The sequence below is a fragment of the Oncorhynchus mykiss genome, chromosome 4 (genome assembly GCF_057628025.1).
Source record: "Oncorhynchus mykiss isolate SJ-2025 chromosome 4, ASM5762802v1, whole genome shotgun sequence".
NCBI classification, from domain to species: domain Eukaryota; kingdom Metazoa; phylum Chordata; class Actinopteri; order Salmoniformes; family Salmonidae; genus Oncorhynchus; species Oncorhynchus mykiss.
Window position 1 is genome coordinate 9,697,005 of NC_143025.1, and position 22,181 is coordinate 9,719,185.

Consider the following 22,181-nt stretch of genomic DNA (forward strand, 5'->3'; position numbering starts at 1 on the left):
ACCCTCGTCAACCGTATCACTGTATAAATGACCCTCGTCAACCGTATCGCTGTATAAATGACCCTCGTCAACCGTATCGCTGTATAAATGACCCTCGTCAACCGTATCGCTGTATAAATGACCCTCGTCAACCGTATCCACAGTATAAATGACCCTCGTCAACCGTATCCACAGTATAAATGACCCTCGTCAACCGTATCACTGTATAAATGACCCTCGTCAACCGTATCACTGTATAAATGACCCTCGTCAACCGTATCACAGTATAAATGACCCTCGTCAACCGTATCACTGTATAAATGACCCTCGTCAACCGTATCACTGTATAAATGACCCTCGTCAACCGTATCACTGTATAAATGACCCTCGTCAACCGTATCACAGTATAAATGACCCTCGTCAACCGTATCACTGTATAAATGACCCTCGTCAACCGTATCACAGTTTAAATGACCCTCGTCAACCGTATCACTGTATAAATGACCCTCGTCAACTATTTCACTGTATAAATGACCCTCGTCAACCGTATCACAGTATAAATGACCCTCGTCAACCGTATCACTGTATAAATGACCCTCGTCAACCGTATCACTGTATAAATGACCCTCGTCAACCGTATCACAGTTTAAATGACCCTCGTCAACCGTATCAGTGTATAAATGACCCTCGTCAACCATATCACTGTATTAATGACCCTCGTCAACCGTATCACTGTATAAATGACCCTCGTCAACCGTATCCACAGTATAAATGACCCTCGTCAACCGTATCACTGTATTAATGACCCTCGTCAACTATATCACAGTATAAATGACCCTCGTCAACCGTATCGCAGTATAAATGACCCTCGTCAACCGTATCCACAGTATAAATGACCCTTGTCAACCGTATCCACAGTATAAATGACCCTCGTCAACCGTATCACTGTATAAATGACCCTCGTCAACCGTATCACTGTATAAATGACCCTCGTCAACCGTATCACTGTATAAATGACCATCGTCAACCGTATCACTGTATAAATGACCATCGTCAACCGTATCACTGTATAAATGACCCTTGTCAACCGTATCACAGTATAAATGACCCTCGTCAACCGTATCACTGTATAAATTACCCTCGTCAACCGTATCACTGTATAAATTACCCTCGTCAACCGTATCACTGTATAAATTACCCTCGTCAACCGTATCACAGTATAAATTACCCTTGTCAACCGTATCACTGTATAAATGACCCTCGTCAACCGTATCACTGTATAAATGACCCTCGTCAACCGTATCACAGTATAAATGACCCTCGTCAACCATATCACTGTTTTAATAACCCTCGTCAACCGTATCACTGTATAAATGACCCTCGTCAACCGTATCCACAGTATAAATGACCCTCGTCAACCGTATCACAGTTTAAATGACCCTCGTCAACCGTATCACTGTATAAATGACCCTCGTCAACTATTTCACTGTATTAATGACCCTCGTCAACCGTATCACAGTATAAATGACCCTCGTCAACCGTATCACTGTATACATGACCCTCGTCAACCGTATCACTGTATAAATGACCCTCGTCAACCGTTTCACAGTTTAAATGACCCTTGTCAACCGTATCACTGTATAAATGACCCTCGTCAACTATTTCACTGTATTAATGACCCTCGTCAACCGTATCACTGTATAAATGACCCTCGTCAACCGTATCACTGTATAAATGACCCTCGTCAACCGTATCGCTGTATAAATGACCCTCGTCAACCGTATCACTGTATAAATGACCCTCGTCAACCGTATCACTGTATAAATGACCCTCGTCAACCATATCACAGTTTAAATGACCCTCGTCAACCGTATCACAGTTTAAATGACCCTCGTCAACTATATCACTGTATAAATTACCCTCGTCAACCGTATCACTGTATAAATTACCCTCGTCAACCGTATCACTGTATAAATGACCCTCGTCAACCGTATCACAGTTTAAATGACCCTCGTCAACCGTATCACAGTTTAAATGACCCTCGTCAACCGTATCACAGTATAAATGACCCTCGTCAACTATATCACTGTATAAATTACCCTCGTCAACCGTATCACTGTATAAATGACCCTCGTCAACCGTATAACTGTATAAATGACCCTCGTCAACCGTATCACAGTATAAATGACCCTCGTCAACCGTATCACTGTATAAATGACCCTCGTCAACCGTATCACTGTATAAATGACCCTCGTCAACCGTATCCACAGTATAAATGACCCTCGTCAACCGTATCCACAGTATAAATGACCCTCGTCAACCGTATCGCTGTATAAATGACCCTCGTCAACCGTATCACAGTATAAATGACCCTCGTCAACCGTATCCACAGTATAAATGACCCTCGTCAACCGTATCACTGTATAAATGACCCTCGTCAACCGTATCCACAGTATAAATGACCCTCGTCAACCGTATCACAGTTTAAATGACCCTCGTCAACCGTATCACTGTATAAATGACCCTCGTCAACTATTTCACTGTATTAATGACCCTCGTCAACCGTATCACAGTATAAATGACCCTCGTCAACCGTATCACTGTATACATGACCCTCGTCAACCGTATCACTGTATAAATGACCCTCGTCAACCGTTTCACAGTTTAAATGACCCTTGTCAACCGTATCACTGTATAAATGACCCTCGTCAACTATTTCACTGTATTAATGACCCTCGTCAACCGTATCACTGTATAAATGACCCTCGTCAACCGTATCACTGTATAAATGACCCTCGTCAACCGTATCGCTGTATAAATGACCCTCGTCAACCGTATCACTGTATAAATGACCCTCGTCAACCGTATCACTGTATAAATGACCCTCGTCAACCATATCACAGTTTAAATGACCCTCGTCAACCGTATCACAGTTTAAATGACCCTCGTCAACTATATCACTGTATAAATTACCCTCGTCAACCGTATCACTGTATAAATTACCCTCGTCAACCGTATCACTGTATAAATGACCCTCGTCAACCGTATCACAGTTTAAATGACCCTCGTCAACCGTATCACAGTTTAAATGACCCTCGTCAACCGTATCACAGTATAAATGACCCTCGTCAACTATATCACTGTATAAATTACCCTCGTCAACCGTATCACTGTATAAATGACCCTCGTCAACCGTATAACTGTATAAATGACCCTCGTCAACCGTATCACAGTATAAATGACCCTCGTCAACCGTATCACTGTATAAATGACCCTCGTCAACCGTATCACTGTATAAATGACCCTCGTCAACCGTATCCACAGTATAAATGACCCTCGTCAACCGTATCCACAGTATAAATGACCCTCGTCAACCGTATCGCTGTATAAATGACCCTCGTCAACCATATCACAGTATAAATGACCCTCGTCAACCGTATCCACAGTATAAATGACCCTCGTCAACCGTATCACTGTATAAATGACCCTCGTCAACCGTATCACTGTATAAATGACCCTCGTCAACCGTATCGCTGTATAAATGACCCTCGTCAACCGTATCGCTGTATAAATGACCCTCGTCAACCGTATCGCTGTATAAATGACCCTCGTCAACCGTATCCACAGTATAAATGACCCTCGTCAACCGTATCCACAGTATAAATGACCCTCGTCAACCGTATCACTGTATAAATGACCCTCGTCAACCGTATCACTGTATAAATGACCCTCGTCAACCGTATCACAGTATAAATGACCCTCGTCAACCGTATCACTGTATAAATGACCCTCGTCAACCGTATCACTGTATAAATGACCCTCGTCAACCGTATCACTGTATAAATGACCCTCGTCAACCGTATCACAGTATAAATGACCCTCGTCAACCGTATCACTGTATAAATGACCCTCGTCAACCGTATCACAGTTTAAATGACCCTCGTCAACCGTATCACTGTATAAATGACCCTCGTCAACTATTTCACTGTATAAATGACCCTCGTCAACCGTATCACAGTATAAATGACCCTCGTCAACCGTATCACTGTATAAATGACCCTCGTCAACCGTATCACTGTATAAATGACCCTCGTCAACCGTATCACAGTTTAAATGACCCTCGTCAACCGTATCAGTGTATAAATGACCCTCGTCAACCATATCACTGTATTAATGACCCTCGTCAACCGTATCACTGTATAAATGACCCTCGTCAACCGTATCCACAGTATAAATGACCCTCGTCAACCGTATCACTGTATTAATGACCCTCGTCAACTATATCACAGTATAAATGACCCTCGTCAACCGTATCGCAGTATAAATGACCCTCGTCAACCGTATCCACAGTATAAATGACCCTTGTCAACCGTATCCACAGTATAAATGACCCTCGTCAACCGTATCACTGTATAAATGACCCTCGTCAACCGTATCACTGTATAAATGACCCTCGTCAACCGTATCACTGTATAAATGACCATCGTCAACCGTATCACTGTATAAATGACCATCGTCAACCGTATCACTGTATAAATGACCCTTGTCAACCGTATCACAGTATAAATGACCCTCGTCAACCGTATCACTGTATAAATTACCCTCGTCAACCGTATCACTGTATAAATTACCCTCGTCAACCGTATCACTGTATAAATTACCCTCGTCAACCGTATCACAGTATAAATTACCCTTGTCAACCGTATCACTGTATAAATGACCCTCGTCAACCGTATCACTGTATAAATGACCCTCGTCAACCGTATCACAGTATAAATGACCCTCGTCAACCATATCACTGTTTTAATAACCCTCGTCAACCGTATCACTGTATAAATGACCCTCGTCAACCGTATCCACAGTATAAATGACCCTCGTCAACCGTATCACAGTTTAAATGACCCTCGTCAACCGTATCACTGTATAAATGACCCTCGTCAACTATTTCACTGTATTAATGACCCTCGTCAACCGTATCACAGTATAAATGACCCTCGTCAACCGTATCACTGTATACATGACCCTCGTCAACCGTATCACTGTATAAATGACCCTCGTCAACCGTTTCACAGTTTAAATGACCCTTGTCAACCGTATCACTGTATAAATGACCCTCGTCAACTATTTCACTGTATTAATGACCCTCGTCAACCGTATCACTGTATAAATGACCCTCGTCAACCGTATCACTGTATAAATGACCCTCGTCAACCGTATCGCTGTATAAATGACCCTCGTCAACCGTATCACTGTATAAATGACCCTCGTCAACCGTATCACTGTATAAATGACCCTCGTCAACCATATCACAGTTTAAATGACCCTCGTCAACCGTATCACAGTTTAAATGACCCTCGTCAACTATATCACTGTATAAATTACCCTCGTCAACCGTATCACTGTATAAATTACCCTCGTCAACCGTATCACTGTATAAATGACCCTCGTCAACCGTATCACAGTTTAAATGACCCTCGTCAACCGTATCACAGTTTAAATGACCCTCGTCAACCGTATCACAGTATAAATGACCCTCGTCAACTATATCACTGTATAAATTACCCTCGTCAACCGTATCACTGTATAAATGACCCTCGTCAACCGTATAACTGTATAAATGACCCTCGTCAACCGTATCACAGTATAAATGACCCTCGTCAACCGTATCACTGTATAAATGACCCTCGTCAACCGTATCACTGTATAAATGACCCTCGTCAACCGTATCCACAGTATAAATGACCCTCGTCAACCGTATCCACAGTATAAATGACCCTCGTCAACCGTATCGCTGTATAAATGACCCTCGTCAACCGTATCACAGTATAAATGACCCTCGTCAACCGTATCCACAGTATAAATGACCCTCGTCAACCGTATCACTGTATAAATGACCCTCGTCAACCGTATCACTGTATAAATGACCCTCGTCAACCGTATCGCTGTATAAATGACCCTCGTCAACCGTATCGCTGTATAAATGACCCTCGTCAACCGTATCGCTGTATAAATGACCCTCGTCAACCGTATCCACAGTATAAATGACCCTCGTCAACCGTATCCACAGTATAAATGACCCTCGTCAACCGTATCACTGTATAAATGACCCTCGTCAACCGTATCACTGTATAAATGACCCTCGTCAACCGTATCACTGTATAAATGACCCTCGTCAACCGTATCACTGTATAAATGACCCTCGTCAACCGTATCACAGTATAAATGACCCTCGTCAACCGTATCACTGTATAAATTACCCTCGTCAACCGTATCACTGTATAAATTACCCTCGTCAACCGTATCACTGTATAAATGACCCTCGTCAACCGTATCACAGTTTAAATGACCCTCGTCAACCGTATCACTGTATAAATGACCCTCGTCAACCGTATCACAGTATAAATGACCCTCGTCAACCGTATCACTGTATAAATTACCCTCGTCAACCGTATCACTGTATAAATGACCCTCGTCAACCGTATCACAGTTTAAATGACCCTCGTCAACCGTATCACTGTATAAATGACCCTCGTCAACTATTTCACTGTATTAATGACCCTCGTCAACCGTATCACAGTATAAATGACCCTCGTCAACCGTATCACTGTATAAATGACCCTCGTCAACCGTATCACTGTATAAATGACCCTCGTCAACCGTATCACAGTTTAAATGACCCTCGTCAACCGTATCAGTGTATAAATGACCCTCGTCAACCATATCACTGTATAAATGACCCTCGTCAACCGTATCACAGTTTAAATGACCCTCGTCAACCGTATCAGTGTATAAATGACCCTCGTCAACCATATCACTGTATTAATGACCCTCGTCAACCGTATCACTGTATAAATGACCCTCGTCAACCGTATCCACAGTATAAATGACCCTCGTCAACCGTATCACTGTATTAATGACCCTCGTCAACTATATCACAGTATAAATGACCCTCGTCAACCGTATCGCAGTATAAATGACCCTCGTCAACCGTATCCACAGTATAAATGACCCTTGTCAACCGTATCCACAGTATAAATGACCCTCGTCAACCGTATCACTGTATAAATGACCCTCGTCAACCGTATCACTGTATAAATGACCATCGTCAACCGTATCACTGTATAAATGACCCTCGTCAACCGTATCACTGTATAAATGACCCTTGTCAACCGTATCACAGTATAAATGACCCTCGTCAACCGTATCACTGTATAAATTACCCTCGTCAACCGTATCACTGTATAAATTACCCTCGTCAACCGTATCACAGTATAAATTACCCTTGTCAACCGTATCACTGTATAAATGACCCTCGTCAACCGTATCACTGTATAAATGACCCTCGTCAACCGTATCACAGTATAAATGACCCTCGTCAACCGTATCACTGTATAAATGACCCTCGTCAACCATATCACTGTTTTAATAACCCTCGTCAACCGTATCACTGTATAAATGACCCTCGTCAACCGTATCCACAGTATAAATGACCCTCGTCAACCGTATCACAGTTTAAATGACCCTCGTCAACCGTATCACTGTATAAATGACCCTCGTCAACTATTTCACTGTATTAATGACCCTCGTCAACCGTATCACAGTATAAATGACCCTCGTCAACCGTATCACTGTATACATGACCCTCGTCAACCGTATCACTGTATAAATGACCCTCGTCAACCGTTTCACAGTTTAAATGACCCTTGTCAACCGTATCACTGTATAAATGACCCTCGTCAACTATTTCACTGTATTAATGACCCTCGTCAACCGTATCACTGTATAAATGACCCTCGTCAACCGTATCACTGTATAAATGACCCTCGTCAACCGTATCGCTGTATAAATGACCCTCGTCAACCGTATCACTGTATAAATGACCCTCGTCAACCGTATCACTGTATAAATGACCCTCGTCAACCATATCACAGTTTAAATGACCCTCGTCAACCGTATCACAGTTTAAATGACCCTCGTCAACTATATCACTGTATAAATTACCCTCGTCAACCGTATCACTGTATAAATTACCCTCGTCAACCGTATCACTGTATAAATGACCCTCGTCAACCGTATCACAGTTTAAATGACCCTCGTCAACCGTATCACAGTTTAAATGACCCTCGTCAACCGTATCACAGTATAAATGACCCTCGTCAACTATATCACTGTATAAATTACCCTCGTCAACCGTATCACTGTATAAATGACCCTCGTCAACCGTATAACTGTATAAATGACCCTCGTCAACCGTATCACAGTATAAATGACCCTCGTCAACCGTATCACTGTATAAATGACCCTCGTCAACCGTATCACTGTATAAATGACCCTCGTCAACCGTATCCACAGTATAAATGACCCTCGTCAACCGTATCCACAGTATAAATGACCCTCGTCAACCGTATCACTGTATTAATGACCCTCGTCAACTATATCACAGTATAAATGACCCTCGTCAACCGTATCGCAGTATAAATGACCCTCGTCAACCGTATCCACAGTATAAATGACCCTTGTCAACCGTATCCACAGTATAAATGACCCTCGTCAACCGTATCACTGTATAAATGACCCTCGTCAACCGTATCACTGTATAAATGACCCTCGTCAACCGTATCACTGTATAAATGACCATCGTCAACCGTATCACTGTATAAATGACCCTCGTCAACCGTATCACTGTATAAATGACCCTTGTCAACCGTATCACAGTATAAATGACCCTCGTCAACCGTATCACTGTATAAATTACCCTCGTCAACCGTATCACTGTATAAATTACCCTCGTCAACCGTATCACAGTATAAATTACCCTTGTCAACCGTACCACTGTATAAATGACCCTCGTCAACCGTATCACTGTATAAATGACCCTCGTCAACCGTATCACAGTATAAATGACCCTCGTCAACCGTATCACTGTATAAATGACCCTCGTCAACCGTATCCACAGTATAAATGACCCTCGTCAACCGTATCACAGTTTAAATGACCCTCGTCAACCGTATCACTGTATAAATGACCCTCGTCAACTATTTCACTGTATTAATGACCCTCGTCAACCGTATAACTGTATAAATGACCCTCGTCAACCGTATCACTGTATACATGACCCTCGTCAACCGTATCACTGTATAAATGACCCTCGTCAACCGTTTCACAGTTTAAATGACCCTTGTCAACCGTATCACTGTATAAATGACCCTCGTCAACTATTTCACTGTATTAATGACCCTCGTCAACCGTATCACTGTATAAATGACCCTCGTCAACCGTATCACTGTATAAATGACCCTCGTCAACCGTATCGCTGTATAAATGACCCTCGTCAACCGTATCACTGTATAAATGACCCTCGTCAACCGTATCACTGTATAAATGACCCTCGTCAACCATATCACAGTTTAAATGACCCTCGTCAACCGTATCACAGTTTAAATGACCCTCGTCAACTATATCACTGTATAAATTACCCTCGTCAACCGTATCACTGTATAAATTACCCTCGTCAACCGTATCACTGTATAAATGACCCTCGTCAACCGTATCACAGTTTAAATGACCCTCGTCAACCGTATCACAGTTTAAATGACCCTCGTCAACCGTATCACAGTATAAATGACCCTCGTCAACTATATCACTGTATAAATTACCCTCGTCAACCGTATCACTGTATAAATGACCCTCGTCAACCGTATAACTGTATAAATGACCCTCGTCAACCGTATCACAGTATAAATGACCCTCGTCAACCGTATCACTGTATAAATGACCCTCGTCAACCGTATCACTGTATAAATGACCCTCGTCAACCGTATCCACAGTATAAATGACCCTCGTCAACCGTATCCACAGTATAAATGACCCTCGTCAACCGTATCGCTGTATAAATGACCCTCGTCAACCGTATCACAGTATAAATGACCCTCGTCAACCGTATCCACAGTATAAATGACCCTCGTCAACCGTATCACTGTATAAATGACCCTCGTCAACCGTATCACTGTATAAATGACCCTCGTCAACCGTATCCACAGTATAAATGACCCTCGTCAACCGTATCACTGTATAAATGACCCTCGTCAACCGTATCACTGTATAAATGACCCTCGTCAACCGTATCACTGTATAAATGACCCTCGTCAACCGTATCACTGTATAAATGACCCTCGTCAACCGTATCACTGTATAAATGACCCTCGTCAACCGTATCACTGTATAAATGACCCTCGTCAACCGTATCACAGTATAAATGACCCTCGTCAACCGTATCACTGTATAAATTACCCTCGTCAACCGTATCACTGTATAAATTACCCTCGTCAACCGTATCACTGTATAAATGACCCTCGTCAACCGTATCACAGTTTAAATGACCCTCGTCAACCGTATCACTGTATAAATGACCCTCGTCAACCGTATCACAGTATAAATGACCCTCGTCAACCGTATCACTGTATAAATTACCCTCGTCAACCGTATCACTGTATAAATGACCCTCGTCAACCGTATCACAGTTTAAATGACCCTCGTCAACCGTATCACTGTATAAATGACCCTCGTCAACTATTTCACTGTATTAATGACCCTCGTCAACCGTATCACAGTATAAATGACCCTCGTCAACCGTATCACTGTATAAATGACCCTCGTCAACCGTATCACTGTATAAATGACCCTCGTCAACCGTATCACAGTTTAAATGACCCTCGTCAACCGTATCACTGTATAAATGACCCTCGTCAACCGTATCACTGTATAAATGACCCTCGTCAACCGTATCGCTGTATAAATGACCCTCGTCAACCGTATCACTGTATAAATGACCCTCGTCAACCGTATCACTGTATAAATGACCCTCGTCAACCATATCACAGTTTAAATGACCCTCGTCAACCGTATCACAGTTTAAATGACCCTCGTCAACTATATCACTGTATAAATTACCCTCGTCAACCGTATCACTGTATAAATTACCCTCGTCAACCGTATCACTGTATAAATGACCCTCGTCAACCGTATCACAGTTTAAATGACCCTCGTCAACCGTATCACAGTTTAAATGACCCTCGTCAACCGTATCACAGTATAAATGACCCTCGTCAACTATATCACTGTATAAATTACCCTCGTCAACCGTATCACTGTATAAATGACCCTCGTCAACCGTATAACTGTATAAATGACCCTCGTCAACCGTATCACAGTATAAATGACCCTCGTCAACCGTATCACTGTATAAATGACCCTCGTCAACCGTATCACTGTATAAATGACCCTCGTCAACCGTATCACTGTATAAATGACCCTCGTCAACCGTATCCACAGTATAAATGACCCTCGTCAACCGTATCCACAGTATAAATGACCCTCGTCAACCGTATCACAGTATAAATGACCCTCGTCAACCGTATCCACAGTATAAATGACCCTCGTCAACCGTATCCACAGTATAAATGACCCTCGTCAACCGTATCACTGTATAAATGACCCTCGTCAACCGTATCACTGTATAAATGACCCTCGTCAACCGTATCGCTGTATAAATGACCCTCGTCAACCGTATCGCTGTATAAATGACCCTCGTCAACCGTATCGCTGTATAAATGACCCTCGTCAACCGTATCCACAGTATAAATGACCCTCGTCAACCGTATCCACAGTATAAATGACCCTCGTCAACCGTATCACTGTATAAATGACCCTCGTCAACCGTATCACTGTATAAATGACCCTCGTCAACCGTATCACTGTATAAATGACCCTCGTCAACCGTATCACTGTATAAATGACCCTCGTCAACCGTATCACTGTATAAATGACCCTCGTCAACCGTATCACTGTATAAATGACCCTCGTCAACCGTATCACAGTATAAATGACCCTCGTCAACCGTATCACTGTATAAATTACCCTCGTCAACCGTATCACTGTATAAATTACCCTCGTCAACCGTATCACTGTATAAATGACCCTCGTCAACCGTATCACAGTTTAAATGACCCTCGTCAACCGTATCACTGTATAAATGACCCTCGTCAACCGTATCACAGTATAAATGACCCTCGTCAACCGTATCACTGTATAAATTACCCTCGTCAACCGTATCACTGTATAAATGACCCTCGTCAACCGTATCACAGTTTAAATGACCCTCGTCAACCGTATCACTGTATAAATGACCCTCGTCAACCGTATCACAGTATAAATGACCCTCGTCAACCGTATCACTGTATAAATTACCCTCGTCAACCGTATCACTGTATAAATGACCCTCGTCAACCGTATCACAGTTTAAATGACCCTCGTCAACCGTATCACTGTATAAATGACCCTCGTCAACTATTTCACTGTATTAATGACCCTCGTCAACCGTATCACAGTATAAATGACCCTCGTCAACCGTATCACTGTATAAATGACCCTCGTCAACCGTATCACTGTATAAATGACCCTCGTCAACCGTATCACAGTTTAAATGACCCTCGTCAACCGTATCAGTGTATAAATGACCCTCGTCAACCATATCACTGTATTAATGACCCTCGTCAACCGTATCACTGTATAAATGACCCTCGTCAACCGTATCCACAGTATAAATGACCCTCGTCAACCGTATCACTGTATTAATGACCCTCGTCAACTATATCACAGTATAAATGACCCTCGTCAACCGTATCACTGTATAAATTACCCTCGTCAACCGTACCACTGTAGAAATGACCCTCGTCAATCGTTTCACTGTATAAATGACCCTCGTCAACTATATCACAGTATTAATGACCCTCGTCAACTATGTCACACATTGAGTTTTCTGTCCAGCCATATTGAACACTCATGTCTCAGGCTGTCTCCACTGTGTATGTGTCGTTAGTAGAAACAATAATCATGACACTGAGTCCGATGTGAACCATTATATCAGCCTCTATCCTAACTATCTAATAGCCCATTGTAGCCTAGCCTAATAGCCTAGCCTAGCCTAATAGCTTAGCCTATCTAATAGCCTAGCCTTTCTATCCTATCTAGTGACCTAGCCTAGTCTAGACGATATTATAGCCTAGCTTCTATCCTAACTAGCTTTGTGTCTTGTGTCCTATAGGGCAAAGGTCGTCTGCGAAGGGGTAGCAGCCACCACACGCCCTCCCCGCCCCTCAGCCCCAGAGTGCTCCCGGTGGTGGACGGGGAGAGTGCAGAGGAGGAGAGGGCAGAGCCGGGGCTGACAGAACAGCAGCAGGCCACCATGCAGCAGGAAGAGAGGGTCCTCACGGAGCAGATTGAGGGCCTGCAGAGAGAGAAGTGAGCCTGTCTCTTATTATTAACAGTATTCACATGTCACTATACTCGACTAGAACTCTAAAACTCTAATACTTTAGAACTCTGGAACTCTAGAACAACTCTAGTATGCTAGAACTCTAGAACTCTAGTACTCTAGAACAACTCTAGTACTCTAGAACTCTAGAACACTCTAGTACTCTAGAACAACTCTAGAACAACTCTAGAACAACTCTAGAACTCTAGAACAACTCCAGTACTCTAGTACTCTAGAACTCTAGTACTCTAGAACAACTCTAGTACTCTAGAACTCTAGTACTCTAGAACAACTCTAGTACTCTAGAACAACTCTAGTACTCTAGGGCTCTTCCTCAAAAATCAAAGTACAGTAAAGCAGTGGTCACAAACCTTTTCTGACTCCAGATCACTTTCTGAGTCAAAATGCAAGCTGAGATCTACCGCATAAGCCTTTTCAACATTAACCAATTAAAAACAGTTCTTTATCAAGAGCTGAGTGACTCACGTTTAAATGATGTACTTTTTATTTTTATTTTACTGGGCTGATGGTTCCCGCACCTGATGGTCAGTCTCAGCGGAGGGAGAGAGCAGCAGACTGAGGGTCAGTCTCAGCAGAGGGAGAGAGCAGCAGACTGAGGGTCAGTCTCAGCGGAGGGAGAGAGCAGCAGACTGAGGGTCAGTCTCAGCGGAGGGAGAGAGCAGCAGACTGAGGGTCAGTCTCAGCGGAGGGAGAGAGCAGCAGACTGAGGGTCAGTCTCAGCGGAGGGAGAGAGCAGCAGACTGAGGGTCAGTCTCAGCGGAGGGAGAGAGCAGCAGACTGAGGGTCAGTCTCAGCGGAGGGAGAGAGCAGCAGACTGAGGGTCAGTCTCAGCGGAGGGAGAGAGCAGCAGACTGAGGGTCAGTCTCAGCGGAGGGAGAGAGCAGCAGACTGAGGGTCAGTCTCAGCGGAGGGAGAGAGCAGCAGACTGAGGGTCAGTCTCAGAGGAGGGAGAGAGCAGCAGACTGAGGGTCAGTCTCAGCGGAGGGAGAGAGCAGCAGACTGAGGGTCAGTCTCAGCGGAGGGAGAGAGCAGCAGACTGAGGGTCAGTCTCAGCGGAGGGAGAGAGCAGCAGACTGAGGGTCAGTCTCAGCGGAGGGAGAGAGCAGCAGACTGAGGGTCAGTCTCAGCGGAGGGAGAGAGCAGCAGACTGAGGGTCAGTCTCAGCGGAGGGAGAGAGCAGCAGACTGAGGGTCAGTCTCAGCGGAGGGAGAGAGCAGCAGACTGAGGGTCAGTCTCAGTGGAGGGAGAGAACAGCAGACTGAGGGTCAGTCTCAGCGGAGGGAGAGAGCAGCAGACTGAGGGTCAGTCTCAGCAGAGGGAGAGAGCAGCAGACTGAGGGTCAGTCTCAGCGGAGGGAGAGAGCAGCAGACTGAGGGTCCATCTCTCAACTTTCCTCCACTGACACTGACCAAAAAGAGACACCGTCTTCCAGCTGCACAAATTCATGTTGTTACTCCTATGAACAGAGAAAGTGAAATATTCCTCAATATTGAAAAAGACCCAAGCCGCTAATAATAATAAATACGCAAGCCTATAGATACACGTTTCTACTCATTCATTACAGCTGCACTGCTGGTTGCAGAGCGAATGGAGAAGCTCATTTTATGGCTTAGAAAAGTGTTGACAGTGCTGAGTGAAAACTTCAACATGAACTCACTCATGAAAACGGCAACTCTCTGCTGTATTCGTTGACAGTCTCTCTCTACTCATGGAACACAAGGCTTTATTGTTGGGTTTTTTACAGAAATGGTATTACATGTCATTTAGCAGATGGTAACACATGTAATTTAGCAGATGGTAATATATGCGTCATTTAGCAGATGGTAATATATATGTCATTTAGCAGATGGTAATATACATGTCATTTAGCAGATGGTAATATACATGTCATTTAGCAGATGGTAATATACATGTCATTTAGCAGATGGTAATATACATGTCATTTAGCAGATGGTATAATATACATGTCATTTAGCAGATGGTAATATACATGTCATTTAGCAGATGGTATTACATGTCATTTAGCAGATGGTAATATGTAATTTAGCAGATGGTAATATACATGTCATTTAGCAGATGGTAATATATGCGTCATTTAGCAGATGGTAATATATATGTCATTTAGCAGATGGTAATACATGTCATTTAGCAGATGGTAATACATGTAATTTAGCAGATGGTAATATACATGTCATTTAGCAGATGGTAATATACATGTCATTTAGCAGATGGTAATATACATGTCATTTAGCAGATGGTAATATACATGTCATTTAGCAGATGGTATAATATACATGTCATTTAGCAGATGGTAATATACATGTCATTTAGCAGATGGTATTACATGTCATTTAGCAGATGGTAATATACATGTCATTTAGCAGATGGTAATATATGTAATTTAGCAGATGGTATTACATGTCATTTAGCAGATGGTAATATATGTAATTTAGCAGATGGTAATATATGTAATTTAGCAGATGGTAATATATGTAATTTAGCAGATGGTAATACATGTCATTTAGCAGATGGTAATATATGCGTCATTTAGCAGATGGTAATACAGTGCCTTGCAAAAGTATTCATCCCCCTTGGTGTTTTTCCTATTTTGTTGCATTACAACCTGTAATTTAAATGTATTTTTATTTTGACTTCATGTAATGGACATACACAAAATAGTCCAAATTGGTGAAGTGAAGTGAAAAAAATTACTTGTTTCAAAAAAATGTAAAAAATGTATAGATAAGGAAAAGTGGTGCGTGGATATGTATTCACCCCCTTTGCTATAAAGCCCCTAAATAAGATCTGGTGCAACCAATTACCTTCAGAAGTCACATAATTATTTAAATAAAGTCCATCTGTGTGCAATCTAAGTGTCACATGATCTGTCACATGATCTCAGTATATATACACCAGTTCTGAAAGGCCCCAGAGTCTGCAACACCGCTAAGCAAGGGGCACCACCAAGCAAGCGGCACCATGAAGACCAGGGAGCTCTCCAAACAGGTCAGGGACAAAGTTGTGGAGAAGTACAGATCAGGGTTGAGTTATGAAAAAATATCCGAAACATTGAACATCCCACGGAGCACGATTTTTTTTTTTTTTTTAAAGAATATGACACCACAACAAACCTGCCAAGAGAGGGCCGCCCACAAACTCACGGACCAGGCAAGCAGGTCATTAATTAGAGAGGCAACATAGAGACCAAAGATAACCCAGAAGGATCTGCAAAACTCCACAGCGGAGATTGGAGTATCTGTCCATAGGACCATTTTAACCCGTACAGTACACTCCACAGAGCTAGGCTTTACGGAAGAGTTTCCAGAAAAAAGCCACGGCTTAAATAAAAAAATAAGCAAACACGTTTGATGTTCGCCAAGAGGCATGTGGGAGACTCCCCAAACATATGGAAGGTACTCTGGTCAGACTATAATTGAGCTTTTTGGCCATCAAGGAAAATGCTATGTCTGGCGAAAACCCAGCACCTCTCATCACCCCAAGAACACTATCCAAGAACACCATATCATCCTAAGAACACCAATAACAATTTGACCCCCACAGGAAATCTTCACTGGCAGTTATAGAAAGACCCATTTACTATATAAACATTGATTCTTGAAGAATATAACTTATAAATGTCTCAAATGTTTCAACTGTATTACACAGTGAAGCATGGTGGTGGCAGCATCATGCTGTGGAGATGTTTTTCATCGGCAGGGACTGGGAAACTGGTCAGAATTGTTCAACTGTATTACACAGTGAAGCATGGTGGTGGCAGCATCATGCTGTGGAGATGTTTTTCATCGGCAGGGACTGGGAAACTGGTCAGAATTGTTCAACTGTATTACACAGTGAAGCATGGTGGTGGCAGCATCATGCTGTGGAGATGTTTTTCATCGACAGGGACTGGGAAACTGGTCAGAATTGTTCAACTGTATTACACAGTGAAGCACGGTGGTGGCAGCATCATGCTATAGAGATGTTTTTCATCGGCAGGGACTGGGACACTGGTCAGAATTGTTCAACTGCATTACACAGTGAAGCACGGTGGTGGCAGCATCATGCTGTGGAGATGTTTTTCATCGGCAGGGACTGGGAAACTGGTCAGAATTGTTCAACTGTATTACACAGTGAAGCACGGTGGTGGCAGCATCATGCTGTGGAGATGTTTTTCATCGACAGGGACTGGGAAACTGGTCAGAATTGTTCAACTGTATTACACAGGGAAGCAAGGTGGTGGCAGCATCATGCTGTAGAGATGTTTTTCATCGACAGGGACTGGGAAACTGGTCAGAATTGTTCAACTGTATTACACAGTGAAGCACGGTGGTGGCAGCATCATGCTGTGGAGATGTTTTTCATCGGCAGGGACTGGGAAACTGGTCAGAATTGTTCAACTGTATTACACAGGGAAGCAAGGTGGTGGCAGCATCATGCTGTAGAGATGTTTTTCATCGACAGGGACTGGGAAACTGGTCAGAATTGTTCAACTGTATTACACAGTGAAGCACGGTGGTGGCAGCATCATGCTGTGGAGATGTTTTTCATCGGCAGGGACTGGGAAACTGCTCAGAATTGAAGGAATGATGGATGGTGCTAAATACAGGGACATTCTTGAGGAAAACCTGTTTCAGTCTTCCAGAGATTTAAGCTGGGATGGAGGTTCACCTTCCAGCTGGACAATGACCCTAAGCATACTGCTAAAGTAACACTTGACTGGTTTAAGGGGAAACATTTAAATGTCTTGGAATGGCCTAGTCAAAGCCCAGACCTCAATCCAATTGAGAATCTGTGGTATGACTTAAAGGTTGCTACACACCAGCAGAACCCATCCAACAGCTAGAGAAGTTTTGCCTTGAAGAATGGGCAAAAATCTCAGTGGCTAGATGTGCCAAGCTTATAGAGACATACCCCAAGAGACTTGCAGCTGTAATTGTTGCATAAAGTGGATCTACAAAGTATTGACTTTGGGGGGGGAGGGTGAATAGTTATGCACGCTCAAGTTTTTCATTTTTTTGTCTTAATTATTTTTTGTTTCACAATAAAACATATTTTGCATCTTCAAAGTGGTAGGCATGTTGTGTAAATTAAATGATACAAACCCCCCAAATATCTATTTTAATTCCAGGTTGTAAGGCAACAAAATAGGAAAAATGCCAAGGGGGGTGAATACTTTCGCAAGCCACTGTATATCATTTAGCAGATGGTTTTATCCAAAGCGTCTTACATTCATGTGTCCATACATTCTGTGTGTGTGTGTGTGTGTGTGTGTGTGTGTGTGTGTGTGTGTGTGTGTGTGTGTGTGTGTGTGTGTGTGTGTGTGTGTGTGTGTAGGGAGGAGTTAACGTATGAGATGTTGATCTTGGAGCCGCGGGCGTCTGATGACGAGACTCTGGAGTCGGAAGCCTCGATAGGAACAGCAGACAGCTCTGAGAAACTCAACATGGACCCTGAAGGAGCCGCCTTCAACCCCTCTGGTGAGACTGGTGTGTGTGTGTGTAGTAAACACTTTTCTCTACCATGTAGGGAAGTAAAAGTGGATATCTAGTCAATTCTACAACTGAATGCATTCAACTGAAATGTGTCTTCCACACCAGAGAGGTGCGGGGGGGGGGGGGGGCAGTTAAGTGCCCTGCAGAGTGACAGATTCTTTACCTTGTCGGTTTGGGATTCGAACCAGCAACCGTTCGGTTACTGACCCAACGCTCCTACCCGCCAGGCTACCTGCCACCCCCCATGTACACTCTATACAAAAGTATGTGGACACCTCTTCAAATTAGTGAATTGGGCTATTTCAGCCACACCTGTTGCTGACAGGTGTCTAAAATCTAGCACACTGCCATGCAATCTCCATAGACAAACATTGGCAGTAGATTGGCCCGTACTGAAGAGCTCAGTGACTTTCTCAGTACCGTCATAGGATGCCACCTTTCCAACAAGTCAGTTCATCACATTTCTGCCCTGCTAGAGCTGCCCCAGTCAACTGTAAGTGCTGTTATTGTGAAGTGGAAACGTCTAGGAGCAACAACGCCTCAGCCGCGAAGTGGTAGGCCACACAAGCTCACAGAATGGGACCGCCGAGTGCTGAAGCGCGTAGTGCGTAAAAATTCTGTCCTCGGTTGTAACACTCCCTACCGTGTTCCAAACTGACTCTGGAAGCAACGTCAGCAGAAAAACTGTTAGTTGGGAGCTTCATGAAATGTATTTCCATGGCAGAGCCTAAGATCACCATGTGCAATGCCAAGCGTCGGCTGGAGTGGTGTAAAGCTCACCGCCATTAGACTCTGGAGCAGTGGAAACGCGTTCTCTGGAGTGAGTCACGCTTCACCATCTGGCACTCAAACGGACAAATCTGGATTTGGCAGATGTCAGGAGAACGCTACCTGCCCCAACTGTAAAGTTTGGTGGAGGAAGAATAATGGTCAGTTCATTTTTTTCATGGTTCGGGCAAGGCCCTTTAGTTCCAGTGAAGGGAAATCGTAATGCTACAGCATACAATGGCATTCTAAACGATTCAATGCTTCTAACTTTGTGGCAACAGTTTGGTTAAAGTCCTTTTCTGTTTCAGCTTGACAATGGCCCCCGTGCACAAAGAGAGGTCCATACAGGAATGGTTTGTTGAGATTGGTGTGGAAAAACTTGACCGGTCTGCACAGAGCCCTGACCTCAACTTCATCGCACAACTTTGGGATGAATTGGAACGAGTCAGGCCTAATCGCCCAACATCAGTGCCCGACCGCACTAATGCTCTTCTTGCTAAATGGAAGCAAGTCCCCGCAGTAATGTTCCAACATCTAATGGAAAGCCTTCCCAGAAGAGTGGAGGCTGTTATAGCAGAATAGGGTGGGCCAACTCCATATTAATGCCCATGATTTTGGAATGAGATGTTGGACGAGCAGGTGTCCACATACTTTTAGTCATGAAGTGTATGTAGGATGTAACATGTATGTATATATGTAACAAAAAAAGCTATTTTGTCCTTGGGAGGGGGTCGGGGCGGGGTGGATATATTTTTAAAACCCTAACCCTTTCAACAGGCACCTATCACTCCCGGAAGTCTGAAGCCAAGAGCCGCCGCTGCCTCCGGAGACAACCCGACTCGGTTGACTCCACCTCCTCCTCCTCCTCCTCCATTATACCTCAATCCCCCAACTACCGCTTCCGCTCCTCCTCCTCCGGCCCCCTACTCTCCTCCTGCTCCTTGGGCCTAGGAGCCCCCTTAGTGGAGTCCGAGGGGGACCCGAGTGGCACTGTGGGGGTGAAGAGTCGCCACCGGCTCAGGTTGAGTAGAAGCTCGCCGCGTGAGGCCCCTGAGGGCCACAGGAGGGAATCAGACTTCAGCTCACTGCCCCAACAGCTGGTTCTGTATGGCAGTAACGAGTTTATGGTATGAGGGAGAGTTGCAGTGGAGACAAGACATCTGAACCGCCTTCCATCCTCCATGCCAATAGTGTGTATGGGGGGAAAGAGGGAGGGAGGAAGTGAAACAGGGCTGAGATGGGTCATGTGGGCATCCATCTCTCACTGCTGTCCTTCTCTAGCTCTGCCCATCTCTATCCTCCTTCTCAGTGTCCGGAGGAACGCCACCCTTCCCATGATGCAGTTGGGTGCCGTCCTCTCGGCGTGAGAAGTGAAAGGTGATGAAGAAACAAAGAGAGATGGAATGATGAATGGATAAAAGAAGGAGGAAGCCTCAGAACTGAGATGGAGGACTGGCAGGAGGCTGTAAAGGAATAAAACAGCGACTAAACGCCAGAAAGCAAGTGAGTGAGGAAAGGATGAGGGTAGCCGCCTTAACTCACCTGACCTTTGACTTCCAAGCGCCTCGACCCCTGCTGGAGCCTCGGGGGGGGGGGGGGGCACTGGGGGGCTGGAGATAAGAAAAGAGAGAAGCAAGTAGACAGCGCCTTCTTTTGAACGCAGGTCTACGGTGGCTTGAGCCAGAGTCACTGACTGAGAGGACTATCGGCCATTTTGATACGAGCCACTCAGCTACTTTCCGACCATTTTGATGCGAGCCACTCAGCTACTCTCCGGGCCATTTTGATACGAGCCACTCAGCTACTCTCCGGCCATTTTGATACGAGCCACTCAGCTACTCTCCGGCCATTTTGATACAAGCTACTCAGCTACTCTCCGGCCATTTTGATACAAGCTACTCAGCTACTCTCCGGGCCATTTTGATACAAGCCATTCAGCTACTCTCCGGCCATTTTGATACAAGGTACTCAGCTACTCTCCGGGCCTTTTTGATACAAGCCGTTCAGCTACTTTCGCGTCCACTTTCACGTTTACACAATACAGCCTGTCCACGAGGTCGCATGCTCCTTCATTACACGTGTGTCCTATGCCAGTTAAAGAGACTATGGCGATGATGTGTTATACATATGTATTATGTGACTTAATTGTTATGTTATTAAAAATATATAAATGGAAGGAACTCCAATGCTGTGGGGTCGTTCAATGTTTATAATAACCGTCTCTTATCTGGAATCTTCTGGAAAGGGAAGTGTATGAGATTCAGGTTATGGTTTTGTTTGTTATTTGTTTGTTTGTAATTTGTTGATTTTTAACACTGCAAAAAAAAATTTTTAAAGTGTTTTCTGTCGCATACCCTAATGATCTCCACCCAGTGTTCAGTTAGTGCCACTTCTTCTCTCGTGAAAAAATACAATTCAACAGCGAGAGGCTGATGTCAGTCTGTTCTGACACATAAGTTACAAAGCATCACGCCACTGTTGCCATTGTGGTTGATACGGCGACCCTGGATTTCAATGTTTATCAGATGTAATGCATTGTAAGGCCTTTTCCACCATTGGTCTGTGTTCCTCCACAATCCTACGTTGGTGTTACATTGATCCTACATTTG

General features: G+C 43.9%; 1 protein-coding gene across 2 annotated transcripts in view; it reads left to right on the forward strand.

Moving 5' to 3' along the window:
• The window catches only part of LOC110522717 (unconventional myosin-IXAb), a 270,164-nt gene extending 248,412 nt beyond the window's left edge, over nt 1-21,752 (forward strand). For both annotated transcript variants that reach the window (XM_090231067.1, XM_090231068.1), the window contains 3 exons: nt 13,082-13,278; nt 18,647-18,789; nt 20,350-21,752. In XM_090231067.1, the coding sequence (XP_090087193.1) occupies nt 13,082-13,278; nt 18,647-18,789; nt 20,350-20,705 (696 nt within the window). In that variant the 3' untranslated portion in view covers nt 20,706-21,752. The remainder of the gene's footprint in view (nt 1-13,081; nt 13,279-18,646; nt 18,790-20,349) is intronic.
• The last annotated feature ends 429 nt before the right edge of the window (nt 21,753-22,181 follow it).